The sequence below is a fragment of the Rhinoraja longicauda genome, chromosome 30, assembly GCF_053455715.1.
Source record: "Rhinoraja longicauda isolate Sanriku21f chromosome 30, sRhiLon1.1, whole genome shotgun sequence".
NCBI classification, from domain to species: Eukaryota; Metazoa; Chordata; class Chondrichthyes; order Rajiformes; family Arhynchobatidae; genus Rhinoraja; species Rhinoraja longicauda.
The window spans coordinates 18354437-18368915 of record NC_135982.1 but is presented as its reverse complement, the minus strand read 5'-3'; the positions used below and the strand labels follow the sequence as shown (position 1 = coordinate 18368915).

General features: G+C 39.0%; 1 protein-coding gene across 4 annotated transcripts in view; it reads right to left on the bottom strand.

Moving 5' to 3' along the window:
• Nucleotides 1–1577: 1577 nt before the first annotated feature.
• Nucleotides 1578–14479, bottom strand: part of kif17 (kinesin family member 17) — a 45778-nt gene continuing 32876 nt past the window's right edge. For 2 of the 4 annotated variants that reach the window (XM_078425455.1, XM_078425457.1), the window contains 3 exons: nt 11439–11509; nt 8101–8218; nt 1578–4907 (listed from right to left, as the gene is read on the bottom strand). In XM_078425455.1, coding sequence (XP_078281581.1) covers nt 4699–4907; nt 8101–8218; nt 11439–11509 — 398 coding nt within the window. In that variant the 3' untranslated portion in view covers nt 1578–4698. The remainder of the gene's footprint in view (nt 4908–8100; nt 8219–11438; nt 11510–14479) is intronic. The other 2 variants (XM_078425456.1, XM_078425454.1) reach the window with 1 other exon arrangement.

Genomic DNA, 14479 nt, shown 5'->3' with positions numbered 1-14479 from the left:
GGTACATTAACATGATTTCCCAAAGGTGGCAGCATGAATAGATAAGGTGATAAAGAAGGCAAATGGGAGGTTGGCCTTTATCAGCTGGGCATAGAATATATGACAGGGGTGGCCAAACTTGCTTAATGTAAGAGCCACATACGATAAAGTTCAGATGTTTGAGAGCCGCAAGACATGAACAAAATTTACACATACGTTTTTATTGTTACATACACATTTTGTTACAAATGAGCACTGATCTGGGAGATACGCCTCTCTGTAGTGTGGCGTGAAACTGGTGTTTGTGCTATTAGTGTTTGTGCTATTAGTCGCTGAAGTTTTGTGTTATTTGGATCTAACACTGCAACAACCTCAGCTATATTCTTCTTTACAAATTCGCCATCAGAATATGGGCGTTTAGCACGAGCAATATTCCATGACATAACAAAACTGGCTTCAGTCGTTGTATCGGCTTCCTTACTGAACGTTGTCAACAGTGTCCGCTGGCTATTTAGTGATGATTTTAACACAGTTAACTGGTTTTTCCTTAATTCTGATTTAGGTGGATAATCATACGAAAAGTTTTTGTGATTTGTTTCAGAGTGGCGTTTCAAGTTACTGGCTTTGTAATGACTGAGTGACACATGGCAGATAAGGCACAAAGCTTTACCTCCTTTAACAGTGAATGCAAAATCTTCCTCCCACTCTGGCTTAAAATTTCTGTTTTCATCTTCATATTTTCGTTTCTTACAATTTGATGACGCCACCTTCCTTCACAAAAGTTTCACAGACACTTTAAATAAAACTTGTATCCGAAGTGTACCAACTAGGTCTGCACAGTTCAACGTCTTGTGTTACACTGACGTGAGTGCGGTCGGGCCTAGACTCGTTAAGCCACCTGTGACCACTCTCACTCCCCGGCGCACCCAATTCTTTAACCCCCTTACCCATGACCTCAGTCTTCTGACATTCCTCTGTAACCCTTGCTGACCTGAAATTTCTTTAATCCCTCTGCCTCCCACCATTCCCTCCCCCAGCACTAAAGAACAATGCCTCACTCAGATTTAGCATTAAAATCAGGATTTAAATTCTTAAATATTTTTACTAACCATGAACATTATTAAACTTACGTTTTATTCCAATGGGGTCCCAATTCATACCCAGTAAATAATTATAAAGCTTGACATTTTTTCTTATTTACCTTTTTTATTAACTGTGATGAAAAAAGGAGCTCAGCCAACATATTTCCACGAGCCGCATATTAAAGGTCAAAGAGCCGCATGTAGCTCGCGAGCCGCGGTTTGGCCACCCCTGATATATGAGCATGGAGCTCATGGTACAATTTTCATACCACTTTGGTTAGACCACAGCAGGAGTATTGCATGTGGGTCTGGTTGCCATAATTTAGCAAAGATACAATTGCATGGAAAGACTGCGGATATTCTGTAGACATACTAATAGTCAGCAGGAGATAAACAGATACGTAGTCAAATCACAAAGAAATGCACGGATATATATTAGTTATAGGATTATATTAGTAATTATAATAGAAGCGGATCTCCCTCTCACTGCCTCGAGGGCAGAGTTGAAACCGTTTCATTCAGCTTGTAATTGTTATCTGTGTAGTTATCCTACATCACATACAGATGAAATAGGGAAGGCTGGATAGATTTGGAAACCTTATAGGATTCTAAATCCATTGTTTTCTTTATCCAAAAGACTAAAAAAGACTTGCGTTTCTCTTTAAACTTTATTCTGGATATTTACAGAACAGCACAGATACTAAAAACAAAACAAATAATTTAGTTCAATTAACATAATACATAAATTAGTTCTGTCATGAATACATAGTTTAAAGATTTTTTTACAAATTTATGAGAACAGTTATGCTCATTTCCTCCTAACCTTATTTTACATTCAACATAACAGCATTTAAATTTAATTCACCAAAACTTATTACTCATCTCTCATCATTTAAGAAAAACAGTCCCAATTGAAGGATTGTTAGTCAGTTAAAATTCTAATATTCTAAAATGAAGCCAGCTTTGCTTTAGTCTTCAAAAGCAAACCTTAATAGAGTTTGAAATGCTTTGTTCAACTTTCAGTGTAATTAATTTTTAAAAATCATTTCCTGCAACCTGAATGTACACATATAGTTCTCATATTCCAATTCCTAGCTGCAATTCCTACCTAATTTCATAGACTCATGGACGTTCTGGGGACCGCCCCAAATGTATCAGCAACCACCGAATCTGCTCAAGCACAAAGTACAGAGAGAGAGAATTGATCCAATACCCATTAAGCATTTGCACACATGCTCCTTGCAGCAAGAATAATGGGGTGTCAATCCATTTAATTAGCCATTTCCTCACCTAGAGAGCTGTGACCAATTATAAAAGTCTAACATCTCTGACTTATTTCAAGTTTGCTAACCCAGCTATCTCTATTTGGCTTAGTATGATTTATGGGCAGTGAGATTTCCTGTCAAATCACCGTGGAAGCTTCTGTAATATTTTCAAATCAATTGGTTCAATCAAATTCTGTACAATTAAGCACTATGTATTCAGGGCAGGGGAAGGGGGACAAGCTTGAGATGTTATTCCTGCATCGGTACAATCTGAAGTCAGGCTCTCCAAATTCTTCTCTGGCCGTGTGTACAGATCTATGGGCACCAACTTCCCTAAGCACCTCACCTTATGTGACAATATACTGTTTCACTGTACAACACAGTGCCAAATCTAATGCATATTCTCACACGACATCCACACAAGAATAATTGAGAACAGTTTAGCTCAACCTAAGGCCACTATAACTAATTTTCTCACCCCAAATTCACTTCAGCTGAGATTTATTAGATTAAACTGATGATCAAATTTAGGAACCTAGAGGTCAGTGTTACATTATACAAAATGTTTATCTTCAAAATCTATAGTTGAACCAAGAAACAATTATTGGAATCAAAGCGGAACCCAGACAGTGACTGACTGTTAGTTTTGAATGTAAGATGCTTGTGTCTGTTTATCTGCTTCAACAAGTACAAGACCACAGTGACAACAATTACAGCCAAGAGTGATATTTGCAAAGGGTTATGCTATCTGCAGTATTTGTGTGACATTACTAAAGGCAGCAAATAAACAACCAGACTCTCTCTCTGCTCCTGTTCCCTGAAGGATTTATCATATGCAGCAGTCGGCATTGACATTGATAAGTTTTGTATTCACCAGCCTCAATATTGTGAATATTACCCTGCTGTTCAGGCTATATATTTGTTTTAATATACGTGCTAGTTTCAATCTCCACTTTTGATTCCATTAAAACAACATAATTTGCAGGACTTCCTCAGTGTTTGAAATGTGTGAAAAGTAGAATTGTTTACAATGATTCAACAGGTTTAGGATACTTTCACAAGTTAACCTGACACAGGGCAGGTCATCAGAAAGGTTAACCCAATTAAAAGAGAGTCACATAAATTAAGTACATTGGGTAATGAAAGAAAAAACAAATGGAGCTCCTGGTAAAAGATGCTGGATTGGAATACTGCAGTGCATTTTAATGTCAAAACCATGAGTATGGAGGCTAAAGAGTTTGTTGAAGAAAGTCCAGATTAACTATGGGTCATAGTACTATTAAAGAAGATGCAATAAATTTGTGTCTGTTTTGTTGTTCATCACTTTGTCCTTTTCACTCCTTGTGCGGCATCCCATAACCTTTGCACATTTATGTGATGTAAAAATAAATCATTGTTTTCTCAAGTGGGAATCTATGGTACTTTGTGAAACAATGTTGAATATGTTAAAAATCTTTCCAGATATGGGAATAATATTAAAGTGTTGGACAACATTTGGAACAATAGACACATTTCAGAAAAAAATACACATTTAGCATAAAGGTGCACCCAAGCTTTTTGAAATTTGGCTGCTTTATTACTCGATGAAGTATTAAAATTTGAGTTCTTAGAGGTACTGACGAGGGATATTTCTATTATATAAAGACAAACTAAAGAGGAAGCCTTGAAATTTAAGAGGCAGTAACTGTTGATCAGACATGTCGACAACTGTCTTTCCAGAATTTAAAATTGCACAAATACCTTCAGAAATGTAGGGAGGAAATTAAGGTGCATCAATTCAGTTATTAATCATTGAGAGGGAAATTGAACTTTAAAAAGTGTCTGATTTGAAAGAATAAATAAAAACAAATCAGGATTTCTTAGATATAGTGGATGGTGATAAATGGGTTCAAGTAATTAAAGAGTAGTTGAAAGATTATTATAATAAACTAATAATGATTTGGTGTCATTCAGAACTGATAAAATATACTCTTGATGATAGGAACTACATGGAAAATTGTCATTAGTAGTTTAACGTAATATATATTCAAATTATTGAAGAAAAGCAATAAATAACATTTTTGTGTGCTGCTTTGGAACAGCCATTTTTTGTTGCATTAGAGAACAGTAGGATACAGGTCTCAATGATGAAATAACAGACAACATCTCTATTACAGACAAGCATTTGTCAGGAGGTTCGAGTAAGACACTATCTCACAAAAATAAGCCTTTGGAACAGTAGCATTAATTTTCTTGGACACTTCTGAGCAGTTGGTATTACATCAGCATTGGTAGAAGCTCATGCCAGGATGCTGTTTGTAGTAATAAAAGCATAAGGGAGAGAAAATATAACAAATACCTTAAAAACAATACTTTATTGTAACCATTATGCATCAGGCAATGTCCATGAAAGGATTGTTTTTGTTTTTCTTGCGTTTGGTTTTGGCAGATGGTGCACGTAGTTCCAGTGATTCCAAACGGAAAGGCCTTGGCGTGGGCATATCAGGCGGCTGGGTTGGAGACACTGTATTTAGATTGGAGACAGCATGGGAAGATGATCCATTGTTAAGAGATACGCTATGCACTGACGCCTGTGTAAGCACTGTAATAAGAAACAACAGAACAATGTGAAAAATTGCTTGATACATTATAATTCAAACGTTTTGTAAACATACCAATTTAAATAATCTTAGCTGTTCATGAGATCATATGCATCAGAAGAGTTTCGCCAGATTAGTCGCAAGTGCAGTATTCTTAGCTAAGTTCTGTATGATTTACTCATTCCAATGTCAATCAATTAATATAAGTCTGATCTCACACAAACAATTCGTAGCATAGGTATCATAATAAGCATTTAATTCCAGATTTGATTGTATTTGTCACAGTTAGATTTCACTTTTAAGATTCTGGGCCAACGGTAATTTCAGCATCTCGCTATGCGTTCACTCAATTTCAAATCAAATGGTTGAAAAGATGAAAAGTGAGCCCAATTTACGGCCATCTTAACTATTGAGCTTTAAATACTGATAAACATTGAATAACAACAACCTGTTTAATAAATTTAAAAATGGACAATCCTTTGACTATGACAGACCAGACAGAAACATTATGGACGCAGGACTGGATACTAAAGGTTGCCAGGTGTGGAGAGAGTAGGGGGAGGCTGGTGATGGTAGGAACAGTGATTGCATGCAATAAAGCTGAAAGGATACCTGGTGATTCCCAAAACAACCATAAAAGTTGTCCTTATTTGCATGTGCTCCCAGCATTTTGCCTTTAATCGGTCAGATTATCTGACCTTCTGATCAGCATAGGACTATTATCTATTTTGTTTTAGTTTAGGAGGTGATAAAGTTGATGGAACAGCTTGGAGATTGCTGAGCAGGCCACCTGCCATCAAATCGATAACAGGCAGTCTTGGAAGTCTATCCTGCCTAGTCAAACCGCATGTCAAAAACCTCGGCATGATATTTGACTCTGCATTAAAATTTGATAAGCAAGTCAACGCTGTGGTAAAAGCCAGCTTCTTCCAACTTCGAACCATAGCTAAAATCAAACCTTTCCTCCAATTCGACGACACAGAAAAAATCATTCACACTTTCATTTCCTCCCGCCTAGACTACTGCAACTCCCTATACACTGGGATCAGTCAATCTTCCCTGTCCCGCCTGCAACTGGTCCAAAACGCCGCAGCGAGACTCCTGACGGGTACCCGTAAAAGGGACCACATCACCCCGATTCTGGCCTCTCTCCACTGGCTCCCTGTACGGTACAGAATTTACTTCAAGCTCCTCCTATTCACGTATAAAGCCCTAAATGGACATTCCCCCCCATACATCAAAAATCTTCTAACCCCCCTCTCTAACTCCAGGTCCCTCAGGTCGGCCGACTTGGGGCTACTCACTATCCCGCGGTCTAGGCTTAAGCTCAGGGGTGACCGCGCTTTTGCGGTTGCAGCTCCTAGACTGTGGAACAGCATCCCTCTCCCCATCAGAACTGCCCCCTCCATCGACTCCTTTAAGTCCAGGCTCAAAACCTATTTCTACTCCCTAGCGTTTGAGGCTCATTGAGGAGGCGCTGTGAACTGTTTGCGTGCTACTGTATGTTTCTTTTCTTTTTTTCCTTAGTACCTAATCAGATGTACAGCACTTTGGTCAACGTGGGTTGTTTTTAAATGTGCTATACAAATAAAATTGACTTGACTTGACTTGGCTTGACTTGACCTGACCTTCAGACCACTTAAATCCTGGCAAGGCTGATCCATCATAATATCACTGAGAAGTGGAACACCTTGATATCAGTGGGTTGTTCTCACGATTCAGCAATCCAGTTCTGCTGAGATATTTCAAGGTAAATGATGGCTGAATAGCAAGGAGATCATCGTTGTGCCAGAGAGATAGAATGTCCTACATGATCAAGGACATAATCTACAGTATCTATTTAATATCAAGAAGCAATAGAAGTATGATTACATTACCAGCATTACTCTAAGACCTTTTCATCAACTGATGAAAAGTATACAGAGGAGCAAATTTAGAAGGAAGCAAATTCAGTTGTAGTGTTCAAAAGTGGGAGCTGGGTAAGTAACTGAAAGGAAAGAATTTGCATAGGTGTAGATATAAGGTGGGGAAGCTGGACTAGTTGATTGTGATATAATTTGTGACATAGATCAAGGAAGATTACAGACAGGCTGTTTTACTACTGAATACTTGGTTCTAGAAAACATAGAAAAATAGGTAGAGGAGTAGGCTATTCGGCCCTTCGAGCCATTCAATATGATCATGGCAGATCATCTAAAATCAGTACCCAGTTCCTGCTTTTTCCCCATATCCATTGATTCCTTTAGCCCTAAGAGCTAAATCTAACTCTCTTGAAAGGGGGAGTGCTTAAACAGCATTTAAGCAGTGTCTAGACAAGACTTGAATTGCCTTGATGTAGAAAGCTATGCACCAAGTTGCTGGGAGGTGGGATGAATACAGAAGGGTGTCCACCGGTCGTTTTAGGATGGGCCGAATGGCCTGTTTCCATGCTGTATGATTCATTGACTCTTGTGACCAAATTCTCCCACCAGAACTACTCCCACTATTTACACATGCTGAATAATGACTTGCTGCTTTCCCAGTTTCAGTCCTCACCTGGCTCAAAGTCACAACATAAACATTTATTTTTAATGCAAAGCAGGATTATTATGTGTGATCAGTTCTTCTTTTATTGCTGTCAACTAGAATCTAACAGTGTACTACCATAGAGAAATCAATTTCCTCACAAGAAGAAAGTAGAATGATATACAGCTCAGAAAAGTTAAAAAAACTCAAACAATGTAGTACAATAGATAATTAAAATCATTACAAAGTAATGTCAATACCAAAATTTACCTTATCTTACTAACTTTCATTTAAGCTCCTTAATTGGTAGCAAAGGACTGATAGGGCAATATGTGAAAATGATGCTTTGCATGTTACAATAAGTAAAGGAAGCTACTTGACACATATTCAAAAACATTTAGGCCAAAAATCTCAGATTTCAAAAGACACACACATCAAAGAGGTTTTGAAGACTGTTTTGATGCAGACATTAGGAATATTAAAACAAAGTTTGCAGTTGTGATCATTGAACCAGAACAAGTTCTTCTATTAAAAGCAGAAAACACAGTAAACTATCTTGTGCCCACATTTGTTATCAGACCTGCACAGCTAACTCCTGACTTGGAATTTGATATTTCTGCTTATGTGAATTATGTTCATATTTATAGAATTGGTTTAACTCCTTTAATTATGGACTGTCATGATACTTACTGAGACTTCGAGCAGGATCCGTATTCAAGATCTGACTGGCACGCTTCGACCTGAAGTAGTTGTTGGCAATATTCTCACTATCACTACGGTTGAGCATTTGTCTGTAACGATCTTCTTCCTATAAATCAATCCAAAAAAAATTCATCCAGAAAGTGCAGGATCCAGCTGCTACTTTGGTTCAGGAACCCTCCGAGCTAGAGTGCCCTCCATAATGTTTGGGCCAAAGACCCATAATTTATTTATTTGCCTCTGTACTCCATAATTTTTGATTTGTAATAGGAAAAATCACATCTGGTTAAAGTTTACATTGTCAGATTTTATTACAGGCCATTTTTATACATTTTGGTTTCACCATGTAGAAATCACAGCAGTGTTTATACAAAATCCCCCCATTTGAGGGCACCTTAATGTTTGGGACACATGGCTTCACAGGTGTTTGTAATTGCTCAGGTGTGTTTAATTGCCTCCTTCATGCAGGTATAAGAGCTCAGCACCTACTCTTTCCTCCAGTCTTTCCATCACCTTTGGAAACTTTTATTGCTGTTTATCAACATGAGGACCAAAGTTGTGCCAATGAAAGTCAAAGAAGCCATTATGAGACTGAGAAACAAGAATAAAACTGTTGGAGACATCAGTCAAACCTTAGGCTTACCAAAATCAACATCACTAAGAAGAAAGAGAGCACTGGTGAGCTTACTAATCGCAAAGGGACTGGCAGGCCAAGGAAGACATCCACAGCTGATGACAGAAGAATTCTCTCTATAATAAAGAAAAATCTCCAAACACCTGTCCGACAAATCAGAAACACTCTTCAGGAGTCAGGTGAGGATTTGTCAATGACCATTGTCTGCAGAACATGAACAGAAATACAGCGGCTACACTGCAAGATGCAAACCACTGGTTAGCCGCAAAAATAGGATGGACAGGTTACAGTTTGCCAAGAAGTACTTAAAAGAGCAACCACAGTTCCTGGAAGTTATGTCATAGTCTCTACTATGTGGGGAACTCCTGGAAAATATATTTATTCTTCGTGCAATATTAAAAAAAATATGATTTAGTTAGATTTGTACTGCTTTTCAAAAGACCTTGTGTGTGAAAATTGTTTGCTCAATTTCCTACATTACTAAAGTTAATAAAATAATCTTGAGGCTTCCTAAAGAGAGTTGACATTTTAGTCATTCTGACTGTGTGTCTAATGTCATGCCTTTTCTCCATGTACTACAGTGAATGTTAATATTAAAGTGTACTTCCAAAATTTAGATTCACTTAACTTCAAATAATGAAACTTCATGAGCATCAGCAGGAGCAGAAAACAGTTCCTGACTTTCATCATCTTTAATTTATAATTCATCCTTCAGTATTGAATAAGATTGCTTGAGTAAGATTTCATTTTCTTCAGCGAACTGATGAGAGCTATTTATGATATTACATGATATGGCATTCATCAGAGTATTGAGTATAGAAGTTGGGAGGTCATGTTGCAGTTGTATAAGATGTTGGTGAGGCTGCATTTAGAGTATTGTGTTCAGTTCTGGGCACGATGTTATAGGAAAGATGTCAAGCTGAAAAGGGTACAGAAATTTACAAGGATGTTACCTGAGCTATAGGGAGAGGTTGAGTAGGCTGGAACTTTATTCCTTGGAGCACAGGAGGATGAGGGGTGATCTTATTGAGGTATATAAAATCATGAAAGGAATAGATCAGGTAAATGCACAGAGTCTCTTGCCCAGAGTAGGTGAAACGAGGACCAGATGACATAGGTTTCAGGTGAGGGGGAAAAGATTTAATAGGAATCTGAGGGGTAACATTTCACATAAATGGTGGTGGGTGTATGGAACAAGCTGCCAGACGCAGAAAGTTAGACAGGTACATAGATAGGACAGATTTGGAGGGATATGGACCCAATGCTGGCACATGAGACTTGTTGGCCAGTGTGGGCAAGTTGAGGCAAAAGGCCTGTTTCTACACTGTATCACTCTATGACTTGAAATGATCTTCAGATGTAACAGAAAAACAAACTAGTATAAGAACTCAATGGGTAAACCATTAGTTGAACTAATTTAATTGTGGATTTGATTTTAAAGTAATAATCCACAGTTGCCATTCATATTCAAAATTAGTATGCAAACCTTCAAGAATGATTCCACAGTTTTAAATGTTCACCAATGTTATTTCCATTTATGAACATGTATTACAACCATTTATTTTACAATATTTCCAGGTTCTTTTAAAACTATCTATCTCAAGTTGTTTGCTAGATGACACCAAGGTTTAGCGGTCAGCATTGGTGTCTCACAGTTCAAGAAACATGGGTTTGATCTTGACCTTGGGTGGTGTCTGTGTGGAGTTTGCATGTTCTTGCCCTGGGAGCGCTAGTCTTTTCTCTCATCCCAAAGACTTGCTAGTAGACTAAATGACTATTATAAATGAAATAAATAATCAGTTCATTCTTTTCTAGTGATGCTAGGGGCAAAACGTCAGCCAAACAGCATCATTTGGATGCACTTTAACCAGAAGAACAGGCATAGAAATGTCAGGTTAATATTACAGTAAAAAATCATCCTCTTGATAATAACACTAAATCCTCAGCCTAGAGTCTGTGCTCATCTCACATGGACTAGAATCTCCAACATTTTGACATTACTACCTAGTAACATAACCTAATGCTGGGAATTTTACCCTGCATTTCTTGAAGGATCTTCAAGCAACACCATCTCCATCTATGTTCTCTTATTAAATAATCTATGCACAATTGAACTTTATTGTTTGTTTTATTCATTCACTGGGTGTGGACATTACTGGTAAAGTCAGCATTCAGTGAAAATTCACCAGTTGACTCCAATGCCAATTGTCCTTGAGAAGATGATGTGAGCCTCCTTTCAAAACGACTGCAGCCATGCCACATCGATACAGACCTGGCTGTCCTTATGCACAAATCACTGAAAATTAATATTCAATATACAAGTAATTGAGAAGTCAAAGGGTAGGTTAGTTTTTACTGCAAGAGGATTTGGGTATGTAATGTCTAGCTATACTTGTAATAGAGGGAACTAAAGAGTTAAAGAGAGACACAAGAGCTTTCAGATGTTGGTATCTTGAACTAAAACCAAACTGCTTGAGGAATACAACTGGAAATAAGGAGATCCCTCTTTATTGAATACCTGCCAGCTAGTTTAATTATATGACTGGTCTAATTACATCAAGGTTAATAATTTTGAATGATCAAAACTCATTTTTCTGCTTTAATATTGTAAATGCTTAAACAAAATTAGTCTCAACTAAGCTGAAGGTTGTTCTAGCAGTTGGCAGAGTTTGATAAATTTGAAAATAATACTTACCATTAGGAAATCTCCAGTATCATTGGCAGAGACTCTCACCCCTTGCTTATTTGATGCAGTGCTGGAGCCAGCTGAAAAATATTAAATGGTTAAAAGACATAATATGTAAATCCCAAATAATTAAAACTTATTTCATTATAACTTCTGATCCACTTAGTAGTAAGGCACATGCATTTTTTCCACACCTTATTACAAATAAGTTATTTCCAAACTCTCTCCAATGCAAGGTGGTCATACTCAAGCTGTCTAGAGTCTCTAGCAACTTTCAATTTTTTACGTCAGATATGAACTGCATACAATAATACTACTTATTAACGAATCTATGATTCAGAAATTCTTGCTTAACAGGTGATGTTTGCTGCCTCACTTAGACAATAGGTGCAGGAGTAGGCCATTCGGCCCTTCGAGCCAGTACCATCATTCAATGTGATCATGGCTGATCATTCTCAATCAGTACCCCGTTCCTGCCTTCTCCCCATACCCCCTGACTCCGCTATCCTTAAGAGCTCTATCTAGCTCTCTCGTGAAAGCATTCAGAGAACTGGCCTCCACTGCCTTCTGAGGCAGAGAATTCCACAGATTTACAACTCTCTGACTGAAAAAGTTTTTCCTCATCTCTGTTCTAAATGGCCTACCCCTTATTCTTAAACTGTGGCCCCTGATTCTGGACTCCCCTAACATTGGGAACATGTTTCCTGCCTCTAACGTGTCCAACCCCTTAATAATCTTATATGTTTCAATAAGATCCCCTCTCATCCGTCTAAATTCCAGTGTATACAAGCCTAGTCGCTCCAGTCTTTCAACATACGACAGTCCCGCCATTCCGGGAATTAACCTAGTAAACCTACGCTGCACGCCCTCAATAGCAAGAATATCCTTCCTCAAATTTGGAGACCAAAACTGCACACAGTACTCCAGGTGCGGTCTCACTAGGGCCCTGTACAACTGCGGAAGGACCTCTTTGCTCCTATACTCAACTCCTCTTGTTATGAAGGCCAACATTCCATTGGCTTTCTTCACTGCCTGCTGTACCTGCATGCTTCCTTTCAGTGACTGATGCACCAGGACACCCAGATCTTGTTGTACGTCCCCTTTTCCTAACTTGACACCATTCAGATAATAATCTGCCTTCCTATTCTTACCACCAAAGTGGATAACCTCGCACTTATCCACATTAAACTGCATCTGCCATACATCCACCCACTCACACAGACAGTCCAAGTCACCCTGCAACCTCATAGCATCTTCCTCACAGTTCACACTGCCACCCAGCTTCGTGTCATCTTCAAATTTTCTAATGTTACTTTTAATCCCTTCATCCAAGTCATTAATGTATATTGTAAATAGCTGCGGATCCAGCACCGAGCCTTGCGGTTTCCCACTAGTTACTGCCTGCCATTCTGAAAGTGACCCATTTATCCCCACTCTTTGCTTTCTGTCTGCCAATCAATTTTCTATCCATGTCAGTAACCTACCCCCAATACCATGTGCTCTAATTTTGCACACTAATCTCCTATGTGGGACCTTGTCGAAGGCTTTCTGAAAGTCAAGGTACACTACATCCCCTGTCCATTTTCCTAGTTACATCCTCAAAAACTTCCAGAAGATTAGTCAAGCATGATTTCCCCTTCATAAATCCATGCTGACTCGGAACGATCCTGTTACTGCTATCCAAATGCTCCGCATTTTCGCCTTTTATAATTGACTCCAGCATCTTTCCCACCACTGATGTCAGACTAACTGGACTATAATTTCCCATTTTTTCTCCATCCTTTCTTAAAAAGTGGGATAACATTAGCTACCCTCCAATCCACAGGAACTGATCCTGAATCTATAGAACATTGGAAAATGATCACCAATGCATCCATGATTTCTGGAGCCACCTCCTTAAGTACCCTGGGATGCAGACCATCAGGCCCTGGGGATTTATCAGCCTTCAGTCCCATCAGTCTACTCAACACCATTTCCTGCCTAATGTGAATTTCCTTCAGTTCCTCCGTCATCCTAGGATCTCTGGCCATGAGGACATCTGCGAGATTGTTTGTATCTTCCTTAGTGAAGACAGATCCAAGGTACCGGTTCAACTCGTCTGCCATTTCCTTGTTCCCCGTAATAAATTCCCCAGCTTCTGTCTTCAAGGGACCCACATTTGCCTTAACTATTTTTTTCCTCTTCACATACCTAAAGCTTTTACTCTCCTTTATATTATTGACCAGCTTACCTTCGTACCTCATCTTTTCTCCCCGTATTGCCTTTTTAGTTATCTTCTGTTGCTCTTTAAAAGAGTCCCAATCCTCTGGCTTCCCGCTCTTCTTTGCTATGTTATACTTATTCCCTTTTATTTTTATGCTGTCCTTGACTTTCCTTGTCAGCCACGGGTGCCTCTTACTCCCCTTAGAATCTTTCCTCCTCTTTGGGATGAATTGATCCTGCAACTTCTGCATTATTCCCAGGAATATCTGCCATTGCTGTTCCACCGTCTTCCCTGCTAGGGTCTCCTTCCAGTCAAATCTGGCCAGCTCCTGCCTCATGCCTCTGTAATCCACTTTGCTATACTGTAATACTGACACTTCCGATTTTCCCTTCTCCCTCTCATATTCACTGGGACCCCAGTTAAAAACATAGAAAATGCTGTTTCAATTCACTAGTATCCTGGTTCCCATGCTTTAAACTTACCTGGTTCATGGAAAGCATCGTTTGGTTACGGATGTACCATAGAACCCATACTGTTGGGTGGCAACTCAGCTTAGTTTGCGAACAGCTCTACACAAGACCACAAAAATTGCGGAGAGTTGTAGATGCAGCCCAACCCATCAGAGAGACTAGACTTCCCACCAATGACTCCATCTACACTCCACAGTGCCTCAGGAAAGCAGCCAACATAATCAGAGACTTATCTCACCCCGGTTAATCCTTCTCCCTGCTCCCATCTGGCAGAAAGTAGAAACATAAAAGCGTTCACCACCATATTCAGAACACAGGAACAGCTTCTTCCCCTGCGCCATGAAGCTTCTGAACAGTCTTTCCATTAGCTAGGGTAC